At 43.9% G+C, this 17,699-nt stretch overlaps 1 protein-coding gene across 3 annotated transcripts in view; it reads right to left on the bottom strand.

The window, feature by feature from the left end:
• CTPS2 (CTP synthase 2) overlaps positions 1 to 17,699 on the bottom strand; it is a 125,886-nt gene that overhangs the window by 70,945 nt on the left and 37,242 nt on the right. For 2 of the 3 annotated variants that reach the window (XM_062183898.1, XM_062183896.1), the window contains exons 9-13: positions 14,821 to 14,953; positions 11,520 to 11,608; positions 10,538 to 10,632; positions 8,159 to 8,221; positions 8,011 to 8,054 (exon numbers count right to left, since the gene is read on the bottom strand). In XM_062183898.1, coding sequence (XP_062039882.1) covers positions 8,011 to 8,054; positions 8,159 to 8,221; positions 10,538 to 10,632; positions 11,520 to 11,608; positions 14,821 to 14,953 — 424 coding nt within the window. The remainder of the gene's footprint in view (positions 1 to 8,010; positions 8,055 to 8,158; positions 8,222 to 10,537; positions 10,633 to 11,519; positions 11,609 to 14,820; positions 14,954 to 17,699) is intronic. The other variant, XM_062183899.1, reaches the window with a different exon arrangement.

The raw sequence follows: 17,699 nt of genomic DNA, 5'->3' as shown, positions 1-17,699 counted from the left end.
CTTGGTTATTGTGAAAAATGAACTGCAATGAACACAGAAGTGCAGCTATCTCTTAGGCACACTAATGTCACAGCTTCGGACTGTGCAGCAACCCAGAAGTGGGATTGCTTGATCATATGTAGTTCCTTCTTTAATTTGTTGAGGAACCTCTATACTGTGGCCCATAATGGCTGTATCGATCTACATTCCCACTAAGAGATCCGAGACTTCCCTTTCAGGAAAATTATCCTTTCCCCAGGCAGCTTAGAACCAAACATGTCCAAAGCGACAGCACCAAGCGACTGTTGGGCTACCAGACTGGGCCAGAAACGGCCATTTTACCCACATTGTAGCTTTGCTCTTGATGACTGCTTTTATTGGGGAAAAAATTCTTAGCATGAACTAACCTCCAAGTGATTTATTTATTTTTGACAGTTCGGAAATGCTTTCTTCAACGTTCTAAAGGAAATCCAGTCTCCGAAGTAATAAAAGCTTCCTAAAAAGTTACTCTAAGTGGGCCATCTGGTTTAAAAAAAACACTTTGTAATTTGCATTCCATATGAAGTTGTATAAAAAAATAAAGAGGAAAATACTTCAAACAGGGTTTCAACTAAAGGCAGGAAAATTTAATATATGCATGCATTACGTTTACTGTATAACACAAATTACCTTTACCTAAATTGACTTCTAACGAAAAGTCACTATTACACAAATCTACTGTGAGATATAAAATTAATTTTAACTTTGAAAATTCCCGGTGAGGTCCATGCTGTGGCACAGCAGGTAAAGCCACCACCTGTGATGCTGGCATTCCATATGGGTGCTGGTCTGAGTCCTGGCTGCTATACTTTCAATCCAACTCCCTGCTAATGTGCCTGGGAAAGCAGTGGAAGATGGCCCAAATCCTTAGGCCCCTGCACCCATGTGGGAGACCAGGATGAAGCTCCTGGCTCCTGGCTTTGGCCTGGTCTGGCCAGGCCCTGGCTGTTGCAGCCATTTGGGGAGTGAACCAGCAGATGGTAGACTTTCTTTCTTCTCTCTCTCTCTCTCTCTCTCTCTGCCTCTGCCTCTCTGTAACTCTTTCAAATAAAAAAATGTTTTTTCTAAAAAAAAAAAAAAGAAAAATTCCTGGATGAAAAAGGTATAAATGAAGTCACACCTAGGGTAAATAACCAAAATTGAAATAATGTCAAATATTGTGACCTCAAGTATCCATTTGCACCTTGTTAAAATTCTTCAGATTTCTCACTTTTCCTTACCAGCACCACCATCCAAGGATGCATGTGTGTTGATGTGTTTTGGAGGTGGAACATGGATTCTGTTTTCAGGGTGTCCTATCTTATGGAAATTCAGATTTCTTCTTCAAGAAAACAAAAGAAAGGCTGGACATTAAACAGATCCACCTGCCTGGAGATTAGACTGAGGTCATCATTCCTATATATGCCTCAAAAGTCAAACATGTTTTACATATAAAGTCCACGATAATGTGAACCACACTCCAGGTGAACCAGAGATAGGCAAGCCAACTTCAAGGTCAAGGATGTCTGCAGATGCCATGTGATTGATACAGGGTGAGACTATAAGTCAGCTACAGCTGTGTTCCTGATAAACATTGTCTACAAAGAAGCTGAGACTACTTTGAAGCAGGACAAAAAAACAGAGCTGCTTGTAGAAACCTGGAAGACTGTGCCAAGTCCCAGAGCCACCTATTACACCTTGTGGATTAAGCAGAGAAATGACACAATAAAATAAATTTTATTCACTGTCTCCTGAGTACTCTGAACCTCATAAAGAGTCTACTTTAACCCTAAGAGAAAAATCAATTTCTCCTTTTATGTATGTAAGAGACACCCCCACTTAGATCTGTTCCGGATACTAACATCTCTATTGATTTCATAAGCAAACAGAATGCTAATGCATCCCCAAAGAAGGCCATGATGGCCCACAAAACAAATATGAGCAGCTAATACACCCTACTGGAGGAGGTTCCTGGTATCCAACTTGGTTACTTTTTAACTAGAGGGGCCGGAGTGCCCAGCACGCACTGAGTAATTGTTACTTGCTCAAGCACAGTGATCCCAGGCTTCCTGGTGTTTGCTGCCTGACAATGCCATCACCTTCATCTTTTCCTCTAATAAGACTTCTCACCATCAACACAAATGCTGACTCTTATGGCTATTTTTCTCCAACAAACTGATTGCAGGCCATAAAGATGTTCAATAGCAATTAGGTTTTATTGTTCTCATCTCACTCACATGTGTAAAAGCCATCAAAATGTAAAATGCACATATCCTCTGGCTTAGCAATTCCCCTTGTAGAAATTTATCCTATAGATGTGCTTAAGAGTGGGTACGAGAACATATGTACATGATACTAATTGGCAGCATGATTTAAAGTAGCAAAATAATGGGTACAACCTAAATACGAGGGTGGTTAAACAAATAATGGTGCATCCATATAGCAGACAACAGGGCAAGTATATGGAAGACCCTGTGTACTGATGTGGAATGCTCTGTACAAAAAGCAAGGTGGGAACAGTGTCTCAAGCATGCTACCATATGTGGTTTATATCCCAAAATGTGTGAGTAGGTAGGCATGCAAACACACACACAGTATCTCTAGACAGTAACAAAAGAAATGGATAAAGAGAGCTAGTTGTCTCTGGAGAAGGGAACTGAGGCGAAGTGGTGGCAAATGACAGGTAGTTGTATACCTTTCTACAGGGCTTATTTTTTTTACCCCACGTATAAATTTTTTAAAACGCATGTGTGTGTGCGCATGCGCGCGTACACACACACACACACACACACACAGTAAACAGTCCTCAGAGGTGGGCATTGTGGTGCAGAGGGTTAAGCTGCCACATGGGATAGCAGAGTGCTCATTCAAGTTCTGGCTATTCTGCTTCCAATCCAGCTTTCTGCCAATGTGTCTGGAAAGGTAATGGAAGATGGCCCAAGTGCTTGGGCTGCTGCATCCACAGGGGGAATCCGCATGGAGTTCCGAACCCCTGGTCTCAGCCTGGCCCAGCCCTGGTTGTTGCGGCCATTTGGAGGAATGAACCAAGGGATGGAAGAGATCTGTCTCTGTGTGTCTGTGTTTACATGTGCGTGTCTTTCTCTGTCTCCTCCTCCCCACACCTCTGCCTTTCAAGTAGATGAAAATAAAAAAGCAAACATTTAAAAAAAGAATAAGCATGAAAGAATTAGCTTGCCAGCACGATCTAACAGTGGCACCTACTGGTAAAGTCACTTCTTATCCCAAAGTATATCTTAGAAAAGAAAATCCACATTTTCCTGGCATAGCCACTTCAGTTATTAGTAAGGAAATATGTTTATATTAAAGCCTCATCAGAAACTCTTCACTGGTCCTAGGCCTTCTGAGCATGACTTAAAAGTACCATCTGGCTGGGAACTTATGGTTCATTATGGTTGAATTGCAAGCTATAAAAAGGAGTGAAGGATATTTCTAGATCCTTCCATGGGGTAATCTCCAGCATATGGTGTTAAGTGGAAAAAGCAAGGCAGGAAAAAAATGTGCAGAGTATGCTACCATTCATCTAAGGAGGGGGGCTATGAACAGACACACAGGTTACTTACATTTTAACAATGAGAAGATGGCGGAATAGGGAGGGCGCTCACTGCCCTAGTCTAGAGGAGGATAGTTAAAAAAAAAAAAAGTGGAGGGGCTGGCGCGGTGGCACAGCAGGTGAAATCCCTGACCTGCAGTGCCAGTATCCCATATGGGCACCAGTTCGAGTCCCAGCTGCTCCTCTTCCAATCCTTCTCTCTGCTATGGCCTGGCATAGCAGTGGAAGATGGCCCAAGTCCTTGGGCCCCTGCACCCACGTGCAGAAGAAGCTCCTGGGTCCTGGCTTCAGATCGGCACAGCTCCAGCCGTCACGGCCATCTGGGGAGTGAACCAGTGGATGGAAGACCTCTCTCTGTCTCTACCTCTCTCTGTAACTCTTTCAAATAAATAAAAATTAAAAAAAAGAACTGTGAAGTTTAAAAAAAGACAATAAAAATTTTATTAAAAAGTGGAGAGAGTGCAATTTCAGGAAAGAGTTAGGGATAACATGGCAAAGGAAACTCCATGCAAATTAGGACACTGTAGATCTATGTGGAGGGTGTGGATGCATACAACTCAGGACCTCAGCACCAGCTTAGGAAAGTGAGGTGAGACCAGACTGCAGCAGCCCAAGGCACTGGTGATAAAGCCATGGGAGGAGCCTGGTGTGACTCTGGCTTGGAGCCCTGTGGGGGACAGTGTACCTGCCAACCTAGACGAGAAAAAAGGGACCATGTTTCTCTCTCCCCAACCACCCAGCACCAACATCCTCTAACTAGCTGAGAGGGGGTGGGTGTTATTTTGGACATACATAACAGCTGCGTCAGCTCGTTTCCACACACCCAGCTGAAAGGAGATGCCTGAGTCTGGCTGGGAGAACTTTTAGGAGAGGAGGAGAGTATGGGACTATGCCAACAGAGCTGAACAAACCGCCTTTCCGAGGAAAAACAGAGAAGAAGAGGGAGAGGGAGAGGGAAAGGGGGAGGGGGAGGGAAGATGGAGGGGAGGGGAGGGGGAGGGAGAGAGAGAGGAAGAGGGAGGGAGGGAGAGGGAGGGAGAGAGAGAGAGAGAGAGGAAGAGAGAGGGAGAGGGAGGGAGATTGATTGATTTACCACGCCTAACTTGGGTTTCACCTTAGACACTCCCCTCACCCTGGAGCACTGAACAGAGCTCCCTGACCACACCCACTGAAAGAGCAGACATTCCAGTAATCCACAAAGGCATAGTCCAAAGATAAAAGCCATCACAGGGGAAAAAAAAAACAAGTATCTCCACAAATGCCAATAAACACAGCCATTCAAGAAAAAATGAATAAGGAAGACAACATGACACATCCAATACAACACTTCAATACTAGAATGTGAAGATAAAGAGACTGAAGAATTGCCAGAAACAGAAGTAATCATATGCAAATCCACAAACTAATGAAATCCATACATGACATAAAAGAAAATTTCTCCCATGAAATTGAAATCTTAAAGAGAAATAAAAACAAAATATTGGAAATGAAGAATTTACTAGAGCAAACAAAAAATGCAGTGGAAAGCCTTAACAATAGACTCAGTGAAGCAGAAGAAAGAATATCCAAGTTAGAAGACAAATCTCTGGAAATTTTAGTCAGACCAAAAAAAAAAAAAAGAAGAAGAAGAAGAAGAAATTAGAAAACAATTAGAAAACTAAAAGACATTGTTGGAGATCTATGGGATACTATCAAACAAACCAACATACGGGTCTTGGGAGTTCCTGAAGGCATGGAAAGAGAGAATGGGTTAGAAGTCCTTTTTAGTAAAATAATTACAGAAAACTTTCTTAATTTGTAGAAAGAAATGGATATCCAAGTACAAAAAGCACACAGAACTCATAATAGACATGACCAGAAAAGATCTTCACCATGACACACTGTAGTCAAACTCTCCACAATAAAATATAAAGATTCTAAAATGTACACAAGAGAAATGCCAGATTATTTTCAGAGGATTTCCAATTAGACTCACAGCTGACTTCTCATTAGAAACCCTACAGGCTAGGAGAGAATGGCGAGATATACTCTAAGTCTTAGGAGAAAAAAATTGTCAACTCAGAATACCGTACCCTGCAAAGCTCTGATTTATGAATGAAAGTGAAATAAAAACCTTCCATAACAAACAGAAATTGATAGAATTTGTCATCACTCGTCCAGCCCTACAAAAGATGCTTAAGGATGTGCTACACACAGAGACAATGCTAGCAAAATGGTGCAGCCTTATCTATGGCAGGATCTATGCTCCGGACACCATCCTAGGCTCTGGCCCCCTTTGCCACTGCTAGAAGCCAGGTGAGCAAAGCCCCAATCCCAAGTGTCAGCTCCACTTCCACCCTAACGGATTTGCTGCTCCCACTTTCCTACCCCTGTAAGAGTATAACAGGACCTGCTTCTTGCACACGTGCGCTCTCTCTCTCTCTCTCTCTCTCTGCCTTTCAAATAAAAAATAATTTTTAAAACTAAAAAAAAATACAAATGAAATACAAATGAACAAAGGTTGTGAAAAGGCATTTTTTTCAAAGGAGACATATAGTGGCCACAAACACAAGAAAAGATACTCAACATCCTTAGCCATCAGGGAAATGCAAATCCAAGCCAATGAGATACTACTTCACATCACCTAAGATGGCTATAATAAAAAAGACAATAACAAGTGTTCACAAGGGTGTGGAAAAATTGGGCCCCTAATACATTACTGGTGGGAAGGTTAAATGTGGTAGCCACTTTGGAAACAGGCTGGAAATTCCTCAAAAGGTTAGAATTAGCATATAATCCAGCACTTCCACTGCTAAATGAAGTGAAAACATGTGTCCACACAAAAACTTGTACTTGAATGTTGATAGCAGCATTGCTCATAACGGAAACAGCCCAAATATCTATCAATGGGTCAATGGATAAATAAAATGTGCTATGTCCTTCCAAGGGAACACTAATCAGCCATAAAAAGAAATGAAGAACTGATACATTGTGCAATATACACAGACCTAGAGAACATAACACTAAGTAAAAGCCACAAAGGGCCACAAATTGTTTGATTCCAATTATATGAAATGATGAGAATATCCAAATCTATAGACAAAGAACAGATTAATGGTTCCTGGGGCTGGGGGCATAGGGGGCTTGGGAGTGTCAGCTAAAGGGTGTGGGTCTTCTTTTTGGAGTAATGAAAATGTTTTTTAAAAAAATCACAAGTGTGAGATGTATGCTTGTTCGAGGTGGGTGCTTGGCCACAACTACACAGCTGGGCAAGCAGGGGGGGCTGGAGACCAGGCAGATGGAAGGCCAATCACATCCATGTGAGCAGAAGGCAGAGGCAGGGAATGAAAAGAGGTCAGGAAAGGCTTCCCAGGAAGAACTGAATAGTTGCTTGTAACCAAGTTGCTATTGTATTTAATTAAATTCTTCACTTGTTTCATTAAGATTCTGGGGTGCAGGCAGGGAGACTGTAAATATGGGGAACACCTCAGGTGTGAGAATTCTCAGGCAACATCAGGTCATCCAAACACAAAATGCAAAGCATGGGAGGAATTGAGACGCCATGGGATGAATTAAGAAAGCAGCAGGTGACACAACACAATGGCCTGGGGGCCCAGCCAAGAATCCTGGACTAAAGATGTTAAGGGAAAAGGAATTGGTGGAAGATGAGAACCAGCAGCAAAGTGATTGCCACTTGTGTTTTAGAAAGATAGATGACCACCAATGTGGAAAATAGACGGACTGGGGACAAGTCTAAAGAGAGGACAGCTCATTTATTTATATTAGCTGTTATAAATTGTTGTCACAGTCAATTTAATCCTTTCCTAAACATTAAGCTTGAAAGCTGCTGTGAAGAGAAATCAGTCCAGGATTGTGTCTGTCTTCAAGGCACAGCTGACAAGATGGAACACTGAGAACAAAGCCGTTTCATGTAAAACTAATGATGATAATAAATCCATATACAATTCAAATTGTTTTGATGCTGTAAGAAAAAAATAACAATAGAGGCCAGTGTTGTGGTGCAGTGGGTTAAGCCACCATCTGTAGCACCAGCATCCCATAAGAGGGCTGGTTAAAGTACCAGTTGCTCCACTTCCAATCCAGCTCCCTGCTAATGGACCTGAGAAAGCAGCAGAAAATGGCCCAAGCGCTTGGACTCCTGCCTCCTGTACCCACATGGGAGACCCAGATGGAGCTCCAGGTTTCAGCCTGGCCCAGCCCTGGCCACTGCAGCTATTTGGTGAGTAAGTAGCAAATAGACGATTTCACTCTCTTAGGGTGTGTGTGTGTGTGTGTGTGTGTCCCCATCTCCCTCTCTGTAGTTCAGCCTTTCAAGCAAATAAATAAATTTTTAAAATAACAACAACAACAACAACAACAATAGCTTAATATGAGTATAAGTAAGAGCCAGAAACAAAATGTCAATGACTGGACCCAGAAAAACAAACAAGTCACTTACTTACCAGAGGAACAGCGGCATTTGGTTCAAATTCTGTGGAGTCAGCATCTGAAGATTAAGACAAGAGTGAGTAGCTCACCAATACTTCTGAAAAATAGCTGAACTGTAGGTTTTTCTTTTACCACACGAGTATTAGCGAACCTCGCTCTTACCTTTCAAGTTAAGGCAGTTCCTTGCAAACTCTATCACTGCTAGTTGCATCCCAAGGCAAATTCCTATTTTCAAAAACAGAGAAACAAAGCAAATGAACACATTTTGTGTTTATTCATATTTTCTGCTCCCTTGTTTGCTGTCTGTCTCCTCTGCCTGGAATACAAGTCCCAGAGAGCAAGGCTCGGCCTAAGTGGTGCGCTCTGCTGTCCCCTTGGCACTGAGACGGTGGGTCCCTGGCAGAGAGCAGCAAGGGTCCAACAGGCAGATCTGCAGCCACCCAGATCTGCCCCTACATCGAGGCAAAGGTGTGGGCTGCAGGGCTGTCCCAGGGCCCTTGCTTCCTGCAGGGAGTTTCTTACCCAACCTAAGAGGGATTCTTCTTGGGCTGAGACTTTACACTCCTTCTCAAGGTGATTGCACTGCCAAAGTGTGGCCTTGGCCTGAGGGCAGTCTTGGGCTGGCTAGGGGGCTAGCATCTAAAGAGCATCCTGCTGGGCCGCCACTGTGCTGTAGCAGGTAAGGCTGCTGCCTACAGTGCCAGCATCCCATGTGGGCATTGGTTCATGTCCCAGCTGCTCCACTTCCAATCCAGTTCTCTGCTATGGCCTGGGAAAGCAGTGGAAGATGGCCCAAGTGCTTGGGCCCCTGCACCCACATGGCAGACCCGGAAGAAGCTCCTGGCTTCGGATCGGCACAGCTCCAGCCATTATAGCCATCTGAGGAGTGAGCCAGTGGATGGAAGACCTCTCTCTTATGTCTTCTGCCTCTGCCTCTCTGTAACTCTGCCTTCCAAATAAATAAAATCTTTAAAAAAAAAAAAAAAAAAAAAAGAACATCCTGCTGCTAATCCACAGAACAGCCCCATGGACTTCACTGCAGGAAAAAAGCCAGGAAGGCTGGCACCTCCATCATGGCTTGACTGTGGGGGACAGCAGGAAAGGAGACACAAAATGGAACTGAAAGAGCCAGCACTGTGGCTCAGGGGGTTAAGCTGCCGCCTGTGACAACAGCATTCCATGAGCACCAGTTCAAGTCCCAGCTGCTCCACTTCCGATCCAGCTCCCTGCTAATGCATCTGGAAAAGCAGTGGATGACAGGTCAAGTGCTTGGGCCCTGCCACCCACATGGGAGACCTGGATGGAGCTCCAGGCTCCTAGCTTCAGCCTTACCCATCTCTGGCCATTGCAGCCATTTGAGGAGTGAACCAGCATATGGAAAATCTCTCTCTGTTATTCTGCCTTTCAAGTAAAGAAAATAAATCTAATAAAGGGAGAGTGAGAATGCTAAAGACTTGCAAAGGATTCTATACAGTGAAAACTGTATGAGGTTTAGGCAAAACAAAACAGTGACCTAGATGGGCTCAGACCAGTAAAACAAAACAATGTATCAAGGAAGTTACTCTTGGCTTTTGGGTATGGGTCCCAAAAGGACAGAGTCTAGGAGGCCAATCAAAGAGCAGGCAGTGGGGAAAATAAAGTCCACTGACAGTAAAAGGCAGCAAAGCTTACCCACTCGGTTCATAAACCCAGCAATCTGTGCAAAGCCCAGTGCGAAGCTTGGCTCTCCGCACGGCCGCTCCTGCTAACTCTCAGCTGCAGGCCTGCCTGTCCACCTCAAGTCCCACTCCAGCTGCTTTCACTGCTACAGAAGCCACACTCTGCAATTTGGACGAAAGCTTTCAAAAGCCCACATTCTACCAACTTTTCATGGAGCTACTCCTGTGACACTGGGTGGTCTTTTTGCATTATCTTTCCTAGAATGAACTATACATTTCAACTGAAACATTTTTTTTTCTGATCAGAAAGCCAACTGTGGCAGTCTCTTGAATGGTTCTTCGCTTGAAGTGGTAAGTTGGGAATGGAATCGGAGCAGGTTAAGAGCAGGTGCAGGCAGAGACCTCTCCCAGCCTCTTACTACCCAGAACTTGCCAGATCAGTGGCAAGCTCTCCGAGGAAGACACAATTTTTCTGTAAAAGCTCACATTCTAAGCTTTGCAAGCCATAGGGTCTCCTTTACTGTTACACCATAGGACTAGTCATAGACAATAGAAGCATACTTCTAAAACTTCACGGGAAATGGAATTAAAAGATAAGTTCAGTTTGGTGAAAAAAAAATGAAATCCATGCAGTTCTTTTCATGATATGCATTTTCCTTTAACTTTTTGAAGACTCCACATAAACAAATTGGTGTGTGTCCCAATAAAACTTTATTTACAAAAACAGGATGTCCGCCATATTTGGCCTGCAGGATATAGTTTGCTGATACCTGTAACAGACTATTTGGTGGCTGAAGTTTCAAATCTGAGTTCATACTCTCATAATAAGAAACAGTTCAAAGTTTTATCTCTTATAGCTAATATCAAGAAACATGTGTTTTACCCAGAAAAGGAATCTTCTTTGCCCTTGCCCAAGAAATTGCCTGGAGTTTTCCCAATGTTCCTCTGATTCCGAAGCCCCCGGGCACAAGAATACCACTGAAATCAACACAAGACAAGCGTAGATTTGATCATCCATTATTGTCATCTGTAAAACTTTTTTTTCACAGTTACTGATCCCAAATCCAAAGCTTCCGATGTATTTTTAGAACTGATTACACAGTTTCACATCTTGGACTTCTTGAAATTCTCTGTTTTGAAAAAGTTGTGACAAATGCACAAACCTGACCTTGGTGTATATTTTCTGTGGCATCTGAGCATAGTTACTGGGAAACTCAATTCTGTTAAGAAAGCCACTGGGAGAAGAATCCGAATAAAAATAGGTTAGGGCCTCTTTCCAAAGCACTGTTATAAAAATGTTACGTTCTCTTACTTCATCAGAAAGAGTTAAAGTGGCAAAATCAGCCTCAGATTTCAATTGCTAACTAAGGAGAAGTAATGAAAATTTCTGGCTAGAAGACCCTAGGCAACACTCCCAGTTGAAAAAACTAGAAGAGTTCAAGAGAAAAACCAGCTGGGTCATGACCCTTACAATACAACGCTGCCCCCAAGAGTTCTATCAGTCCCTTTAAAAATAAAGCCTAGAATCAAAACACATGTAAAAGAAAATACAATCAAGAGAGGAAGGTTGTCATTCTTGTACTTTCACTTGGTATGGGTAATCGCTATCCGCATCTTTCAGTAGAATGAACACACTTCCCCATCTTCCCCGGATAAAACTATCTCCACTGCACATACCACCAATGTTGACATGCACATTTCAAGCAATGCAGTATGAATGTGGCTCAACTACCTGCAAAATCCACAAGTCCTCCAAACTACCTTTCAAAATGCATGACAATTAGTAATTGGTCCAAGTGGGAATAATTATGGAAACAAGCACACAGGCATTGTCCTAAGTGCTGTGGACAGTCCCTAGTACTCACTCAGCTTTGCACAGCTTCTGCCAAGCTTCATGGAATTTCACTGGGTCTTCCGTTTTGGTGATCTGCTCCAGGTCGAGGGAGTCTATGTACTAAAAAACAGTCAATAGATTAAAGGGGCAGTTAAGAAAAATATACACTCAGAAATAGTAGCACCATCTAACACTATGACACGTTCATTCAAATAATAATTATGCAAAGCTTCCGCGGGATAGAAAAATACAATCCCTATTTTGTAGCTCTTATTCAGGAAGATTATGGAAAAATCACAATAAACAGGCACCCACATAATAGTGTAGCTATGATGGGCAAAGAAGAGAATGCCGTGGAAGTAGCTCAGAGCCATATCTACTTTCTAGCACAACACTGCAGGAAAGAAAAGGAGGGGCATCAGGAAAGATCTCTAGGAATATGATAGGCAAGAAGCTAAGCCCCCAGGAGAGGCACTTGGCACACAGTTAAGAGGTTGCGTAGGATGCCCGCATCCCATGACAGACTGCCTGTGTTTGAGTCCTGGCTCTGCTCCCTATTCCAGCTTCCTGCTAATGCGCATCCTGGGTAGCAAAGTTGATGGCTTAAGTGGTTGGGTCCCTGCCATGCACGTGGGAGATGCAGATTAATTTCTAGGCTTCTGGCTTCAGTCTAGTTCACCTCTAGCTGCTGTTGTGCGCATCTGGGGAATGAACCCAGCAGATGGTAGAGCTTTCTGTGTGTGTGGCACAGTGGGGGAGGGGAAAAGGAGGAAGTGATGTATGTGTATCTGTTTTTCAAATTAAATAAATAAATAAAACTGTTAAAGAAGCTAAATCTTCCATCAATGGTTGACTGGAAAAAGAAACTATGGTATATATACACTATGGAGTACTACTCAGCTGTAAAAAAAAAAAATGAAATCCTGTCTTGCAACTAGATGGACATAACTGGAACCCATTATACTTAGTGAAATAAGCCAGTTCCAAAAAGACAGACATCATGTTTTTCCTGATCCAAGGTAACCAATAGAGTACCTGAAATGTAAAGTATTGGAGTGAAATGGACATTTTGAGATTGGATGATTGTTTACAGCCCTTGTGCCTTCCACTGAGGAACAGTGTGGGTTTGTTTTTTTCCTTCATACTATTTGTTGGACTCTTTTACTTAGTGTATGGTTAACTATATGATCATTAAATAAACTGAAAATAGATCTTCGTAAAAATCAGGAGTGAGAATGTGAGGGAGGAGCAGGAAGGGTTGGAGTGTGGGTGGGAGGAAGGGTAGGGTAAGTATTTCTATGTTCCTAAATCTATATATATGAAATACATGAAACTTGTATAACTTAAATAAAATTTAAAAAGAAAAAGAAAACTGGAAAGGCAACAAAAAAGAAGCTAAATCTTGGGGGCAGCATTGTGGTGTAGCAGGTAAAGCTGCCGCCTGTCATGCCGGCATTTCATATAGGCATGTGCCGGATGTTCCACGTTGGATCCAGCTCCCTGCTAATGGCCTGAGTGCTTGGGTCTCTGTCTCCTGGCTCTTGGCTTCAGCCTTGTTTGGCTCTGGTCATTACAGCCACTTGGGGAGTGAACCAGTGGATGGAAGATCTCTATTTCTGTCTCTGTCTCTCTGTAACTCTACCTTTCAAATTAATAGATAAATCTTTTAAAACAAGAAAAGGATGAGGCTGAGATTTCACGACACAGAGTTTACATTTGAAACCACTTGGAATAGACTGCACATTCTTCTGTACTTTTGTTTCTGAGATGCGGAGAGACAGAGAGCGCACCCATCCACTGGCTCACTCCCCAAATGTCCACAACAGCTGGAGCCGGGCTGGGACTGAAGCTGAGTGCTGGAAACTCAATCCAGGTCTCCCACGTGGGTGGCAGGAACCCAACTACTTAAGCCATGAAGGTCTGAATTTACAGGAAGCTGGAGTCAAAAGATGGAACTGGGAATGGAAGTCAGGCACACCAGTGTGGGACACGGGTGTCTTAGCTGGCATCTCAACTACTGAGGTGAATACCTGCTTCCTTCTGAACACTTTAAATCATCTCTAGATGACTTACAATACTTAATCCAACGTAAGTGCTATGTAAATAGTTTCTACACTCTATTGCTTAGGAAATAAAGACAAGAAAAAAATTGCAATCAGTTGAAACCTCAGATGTAGAACCCATGAATACGAAAGGCCAGCTGTTCAGCATTTTAAAAACCTGGATTCTGGGGTGGGTGTATGGCACATTGGCTATGCCATCACTTGGGACTCCTGCATTCCACAGCAGAGTGCTGGGTTTGAGGCGCAGCTCTGCTTCTGATTCCAGCTTCCTGCTAATGTGCACCCAGGGAAGCCACAGGTTATGGTTCAAGCATTTGGATCCCTGCTGCCCACATCGGATTGAGTTCTTGGCCCCCCGGCTTCAGCCTGGCCCAGTCTCACCAATTGCAGGTATTTGGGGAGCAAACCAGCAGATGAGATATCTCTCTCTCTCTTTCTCTCCCTGCATGCGTGTGCGTTTCTTTCAAATACAGAAATAAAATTATTTCTAGAAATAAAAATCTGGATTCTATTTTAATACTAAAGAGAAAACTGTTCTATTATTTTCTTGTTAGGCAAATACTATGCACTTAAATGAGCATGAAGCACAGTATAACTTACCCAGATACACAAAACCTAATTTCAGAAATGTGCCTTAAATCTGAGTGCCACAAAGGTTAACACAGAAGTCCTGACTGCTGTCCTTGGCAAGGTCTGCTTACAAGATTGGCCGCTGGCTGACATTTGGAAACTTGAATTTCAAAAAGTTCCCTACCATTCCAAGAACTGAGTAGAGGGGCTCACTGTGCCTACAGTGTCTGTGCAAGCCCACATGACCTGTGCTTGAGCACCACTTTCCTTCGGGAAGTCTGGGATTTTGGTGCATGCTATGGCTAGGATACTCACGTAACCAGTCCAGGTGAAATCGCTGGGTGCTGAGTCTCCAAAGAGCGTCCGTGGCAGGCAGCACTTTACCCATATTACCAATACTCCTCGCCAAAGGGATGATGCTGAAGCCAGGGGACTTCGCTAGGGGGCTACTCTTGGAAGCACACAGGTTTCCCCAGACTTCACCCCAGGCAACTTTTCCCTTTCCTAATTTAGCTTTGTAATCTCTGGCTAGAATAAATCTTAGCCATAAGTGTGACTATCTGCTGAGCCCCGCAGGTCTTCCTAATGAATCAGCAATTCTAGGGGTGGTCTCAGACACCCGCAGCACAACGTGCCTCTTTGGCACATGAGCTATTCGAGCGAATGACTACATTATCCAGCAGAGCACCTGGGACTCACCATCAGATTCAGCTTGTGGTTGATGGCCAAGGCTGAATGCTCCAGGGCTTTGAACACAGAGGCATAGCAATCCCTGAGCTTAGTGTATTTGCCAACCAGAGCTATGGAGCACGTTTTCTGTAACCGTTCATATCTTGGAAAGAAGACAAGGTCAAAGGTTATCCTCCTATGCAAGGAACAGGCTGTCACCACTAGCCATGGCAGCAGCCATACCATTGCTCCTAGTCTTACTCTTTTTAAATCTTTCAAAACAGACAAGCCACCCACTTGATGTACCTGATGCAAATTCTGCTTTCCCTCCACAAAGAACCAGAATCTGCTCACCAAACAGATTTCAAAATCATAAGAAATCCCAACGTTGCCTTACATAAACAAGTACAAATATAAATATGAGTATATCAGAGAAAAAACTGAAAGCATTAAAAATTAAAAACTTAAAAAGCTACCCCCATCTTACAAACATGAGCTGTTTATAAATTAGTTTATAAGGTGACATTGTATAAGAAAATGCATTCTGCTTGTCAACAGGAAGCATTCCAATATTAACTTCATAAGGTGACATTGTACAAAAAAATGCATTCAAAGTGTCTACATTTAAAATTGTTACAATCCCAGCTGGCCCACAAAAGTCTGGTTATTCACCACGTGCCTGAAGAATGGTGCAGAGAACTGTTTAAAATATTACAAGCCATTTCGATCATTTTTATGAGAAAATTCCATTCTACAGAAGACACTCAATCACATTTCACCATTAAAGACACAGTCTTTAGTGTTGCTTTTGTCAGGAAATCTGTTCAAGGAACGTGAAAAATATCTGGTCTCGTATTAAGCATGCAGAAATGTCATCTTGCACGGAAGAGGTTTTAGGGTTTGAAGCAAGCTCTTCCCCAAACACCTTAGCAAAAAAGCTACTGCCACGCGGCGTATCCTCCTTTCATCTCAGCATCATCAAAGGGTGCAAGGGAAACATGATTGCCACCAAGCTGGCTCGAGAATGCACAAGAAGCTACGTCAAAAGTGACAGGAAAGGTGGCTTTCTAGGAAGCAGGCTAAAGCACCTGAGATGCTGCTCTGGAGGCTCGGTAGCTGCTTGTGCCTCCTACCACCTCTCCATAAAGGGCACAGGCAAGAGAGAGCAAGTGGAAGTGAGCGGAACATGAGACAACAGGAGATGCAGGTGCTTCCCGGCGTCGACCCATCGGTCCTGGCCCTCACAGCTGCCTTTGAGCACAGCAGGTGCTACAATAAAGCCTCACCAATTTCTCCCTTCTCCTCAAACAGGAGAGATGTCAGCTCTGCCCCTAGAAGGGAGCAGCGCTGGAGTCAACAGGGTCTCTCCTGTGGCTCATGCATGTCTGGACTTCGGGGGCAGGAAGTCTCACTTAAGGGCAGTTGGAACAGGTGAGTCTCCAGGTCACATCTAGTCTGGAGGCGGTGCTGTGCAGGAAGGTTCCCAGGGCTGATCCCTCCTGCCGTCTCAATCTGCACTTCCCAGAGAAGCCGAGCAGCACTTTCATGCCCTCCACTTGGTCATTGCCCATCCCTGGGGTGTGCAAGGCCAGGCCTCTCACACCACAGTGATCCGCTACGGGAGGGGGAGGTAGAGTCTGTTTTGCAGCCCCACCCAGCACAGGCAGGTCCCAAGATGGGGCATGAGTGTCCCACTTTGGCCTTAGACCCCTGGCAAACTCTCCCACCCCTGGCCTCTGAGCAGCTCTAGGCCTCCATGACCGAGGCTGCTCCTGTGGCCTCTGTTTGCCTCCTTGTTTCTCTCTGGAGATGTGCTAAGGGGACAGCTGCTCAAGAAAAGACACTGCATATCACCATTACCAGGGAAGCAGCATTATTGCAAACATGGTGCACAGACACCAGTGCACGTCCCGTTTGTTTGAAGACTGCAGTGAGTTGAATAGTGCTGCCCCCCCCCCCAAAAAAAATGCATGTTCTCCAGAAGCTGTGAAAGTGACCTTGTTTGGAAAAAGTGTTTGCTGATACAATTAATTTAGGGATCTCCACATGGAGTCATCCTGGATTAGGGTAGGCTCTAAATCCAACAGCATCCTTATAAAAGAATAGAAGGGTTAGAAACACAAGGGAGCAGGTGAAGATGGAGTGATGCGGCCACAAGCCAAGGACAGCTGACAGTCACAAGAATGGATTGTCCTTCAGAGCTTCCAGAAGGGACAAACCCTGCTGACACCTTGACTTTAGACTTCCGACTTCCAGGACTGAGAGAGAATAAATTTGTCTTGTTTTAAGCCACCCAGTTTGTGGCAATGTGTTATGGCAGCCACAGGAAATAATACAAAAATGAAACACCTAGTTTGAAACATACAGACGCCTAGAGGATGCTACAGTTTGGATGTGGTTTACCCCAAAGGTTCATGTGCTAAAAACTTGGGACCCAGTATGGTGGTATTGAGGTGATGGGACCTGGGACCTTTAAGAAGTGGGACCTACTGAAAGGTATTGAGGTCATAGGGCCTGGACCCTCCTGAGTGGATTAATACTGTCTCCTGGGAGTAGACCAAGTTCCCAGGAGAAGGGGCCACTGTAAACAAGCAAGCCCAGCCCCCTCCTGCTCCTTTGTTCACACACGTGCCGTGCCACCTTTGCACGCAGCAGTTTCCTTTCCCTGTCACCTCCAGGATGTGACACAGCCAGGGGCCATTGCCAGAACTCTGGCACCATGCTGCCTGGACCCTCAGGCCACTAGAATAACCTCTTTATAAAGGACCCAGCCTCAGGGATTTTTATATAGCAACACCAAATGGATTTAAGCATAATTTAGCACTATTTTCAATGAAAAGGGTTAAAATATTAAAACTTCTAGTGCTTAAAGAGCATCAGCCCTGAACTAGTGAGAAAATCCCTGTAAA

Source organism: Lepus europaeus, chromosome X (assembly GCF_033115175.1).
Source record: "Lepus europaeus isolate LE1 chromosome X, mLepTim1.pri, whole genome shotgun sequence".
NCBI lineage: Eukaryota > Metazoa > Chordata > Mammalia > Lagomorpha > Leporidae > Lepus > Lepus europaeus.
Note: the sequence above shows the minus strand (reverse complement) of the source record. Positions and strands in the feature narration are given on the sequence as shown.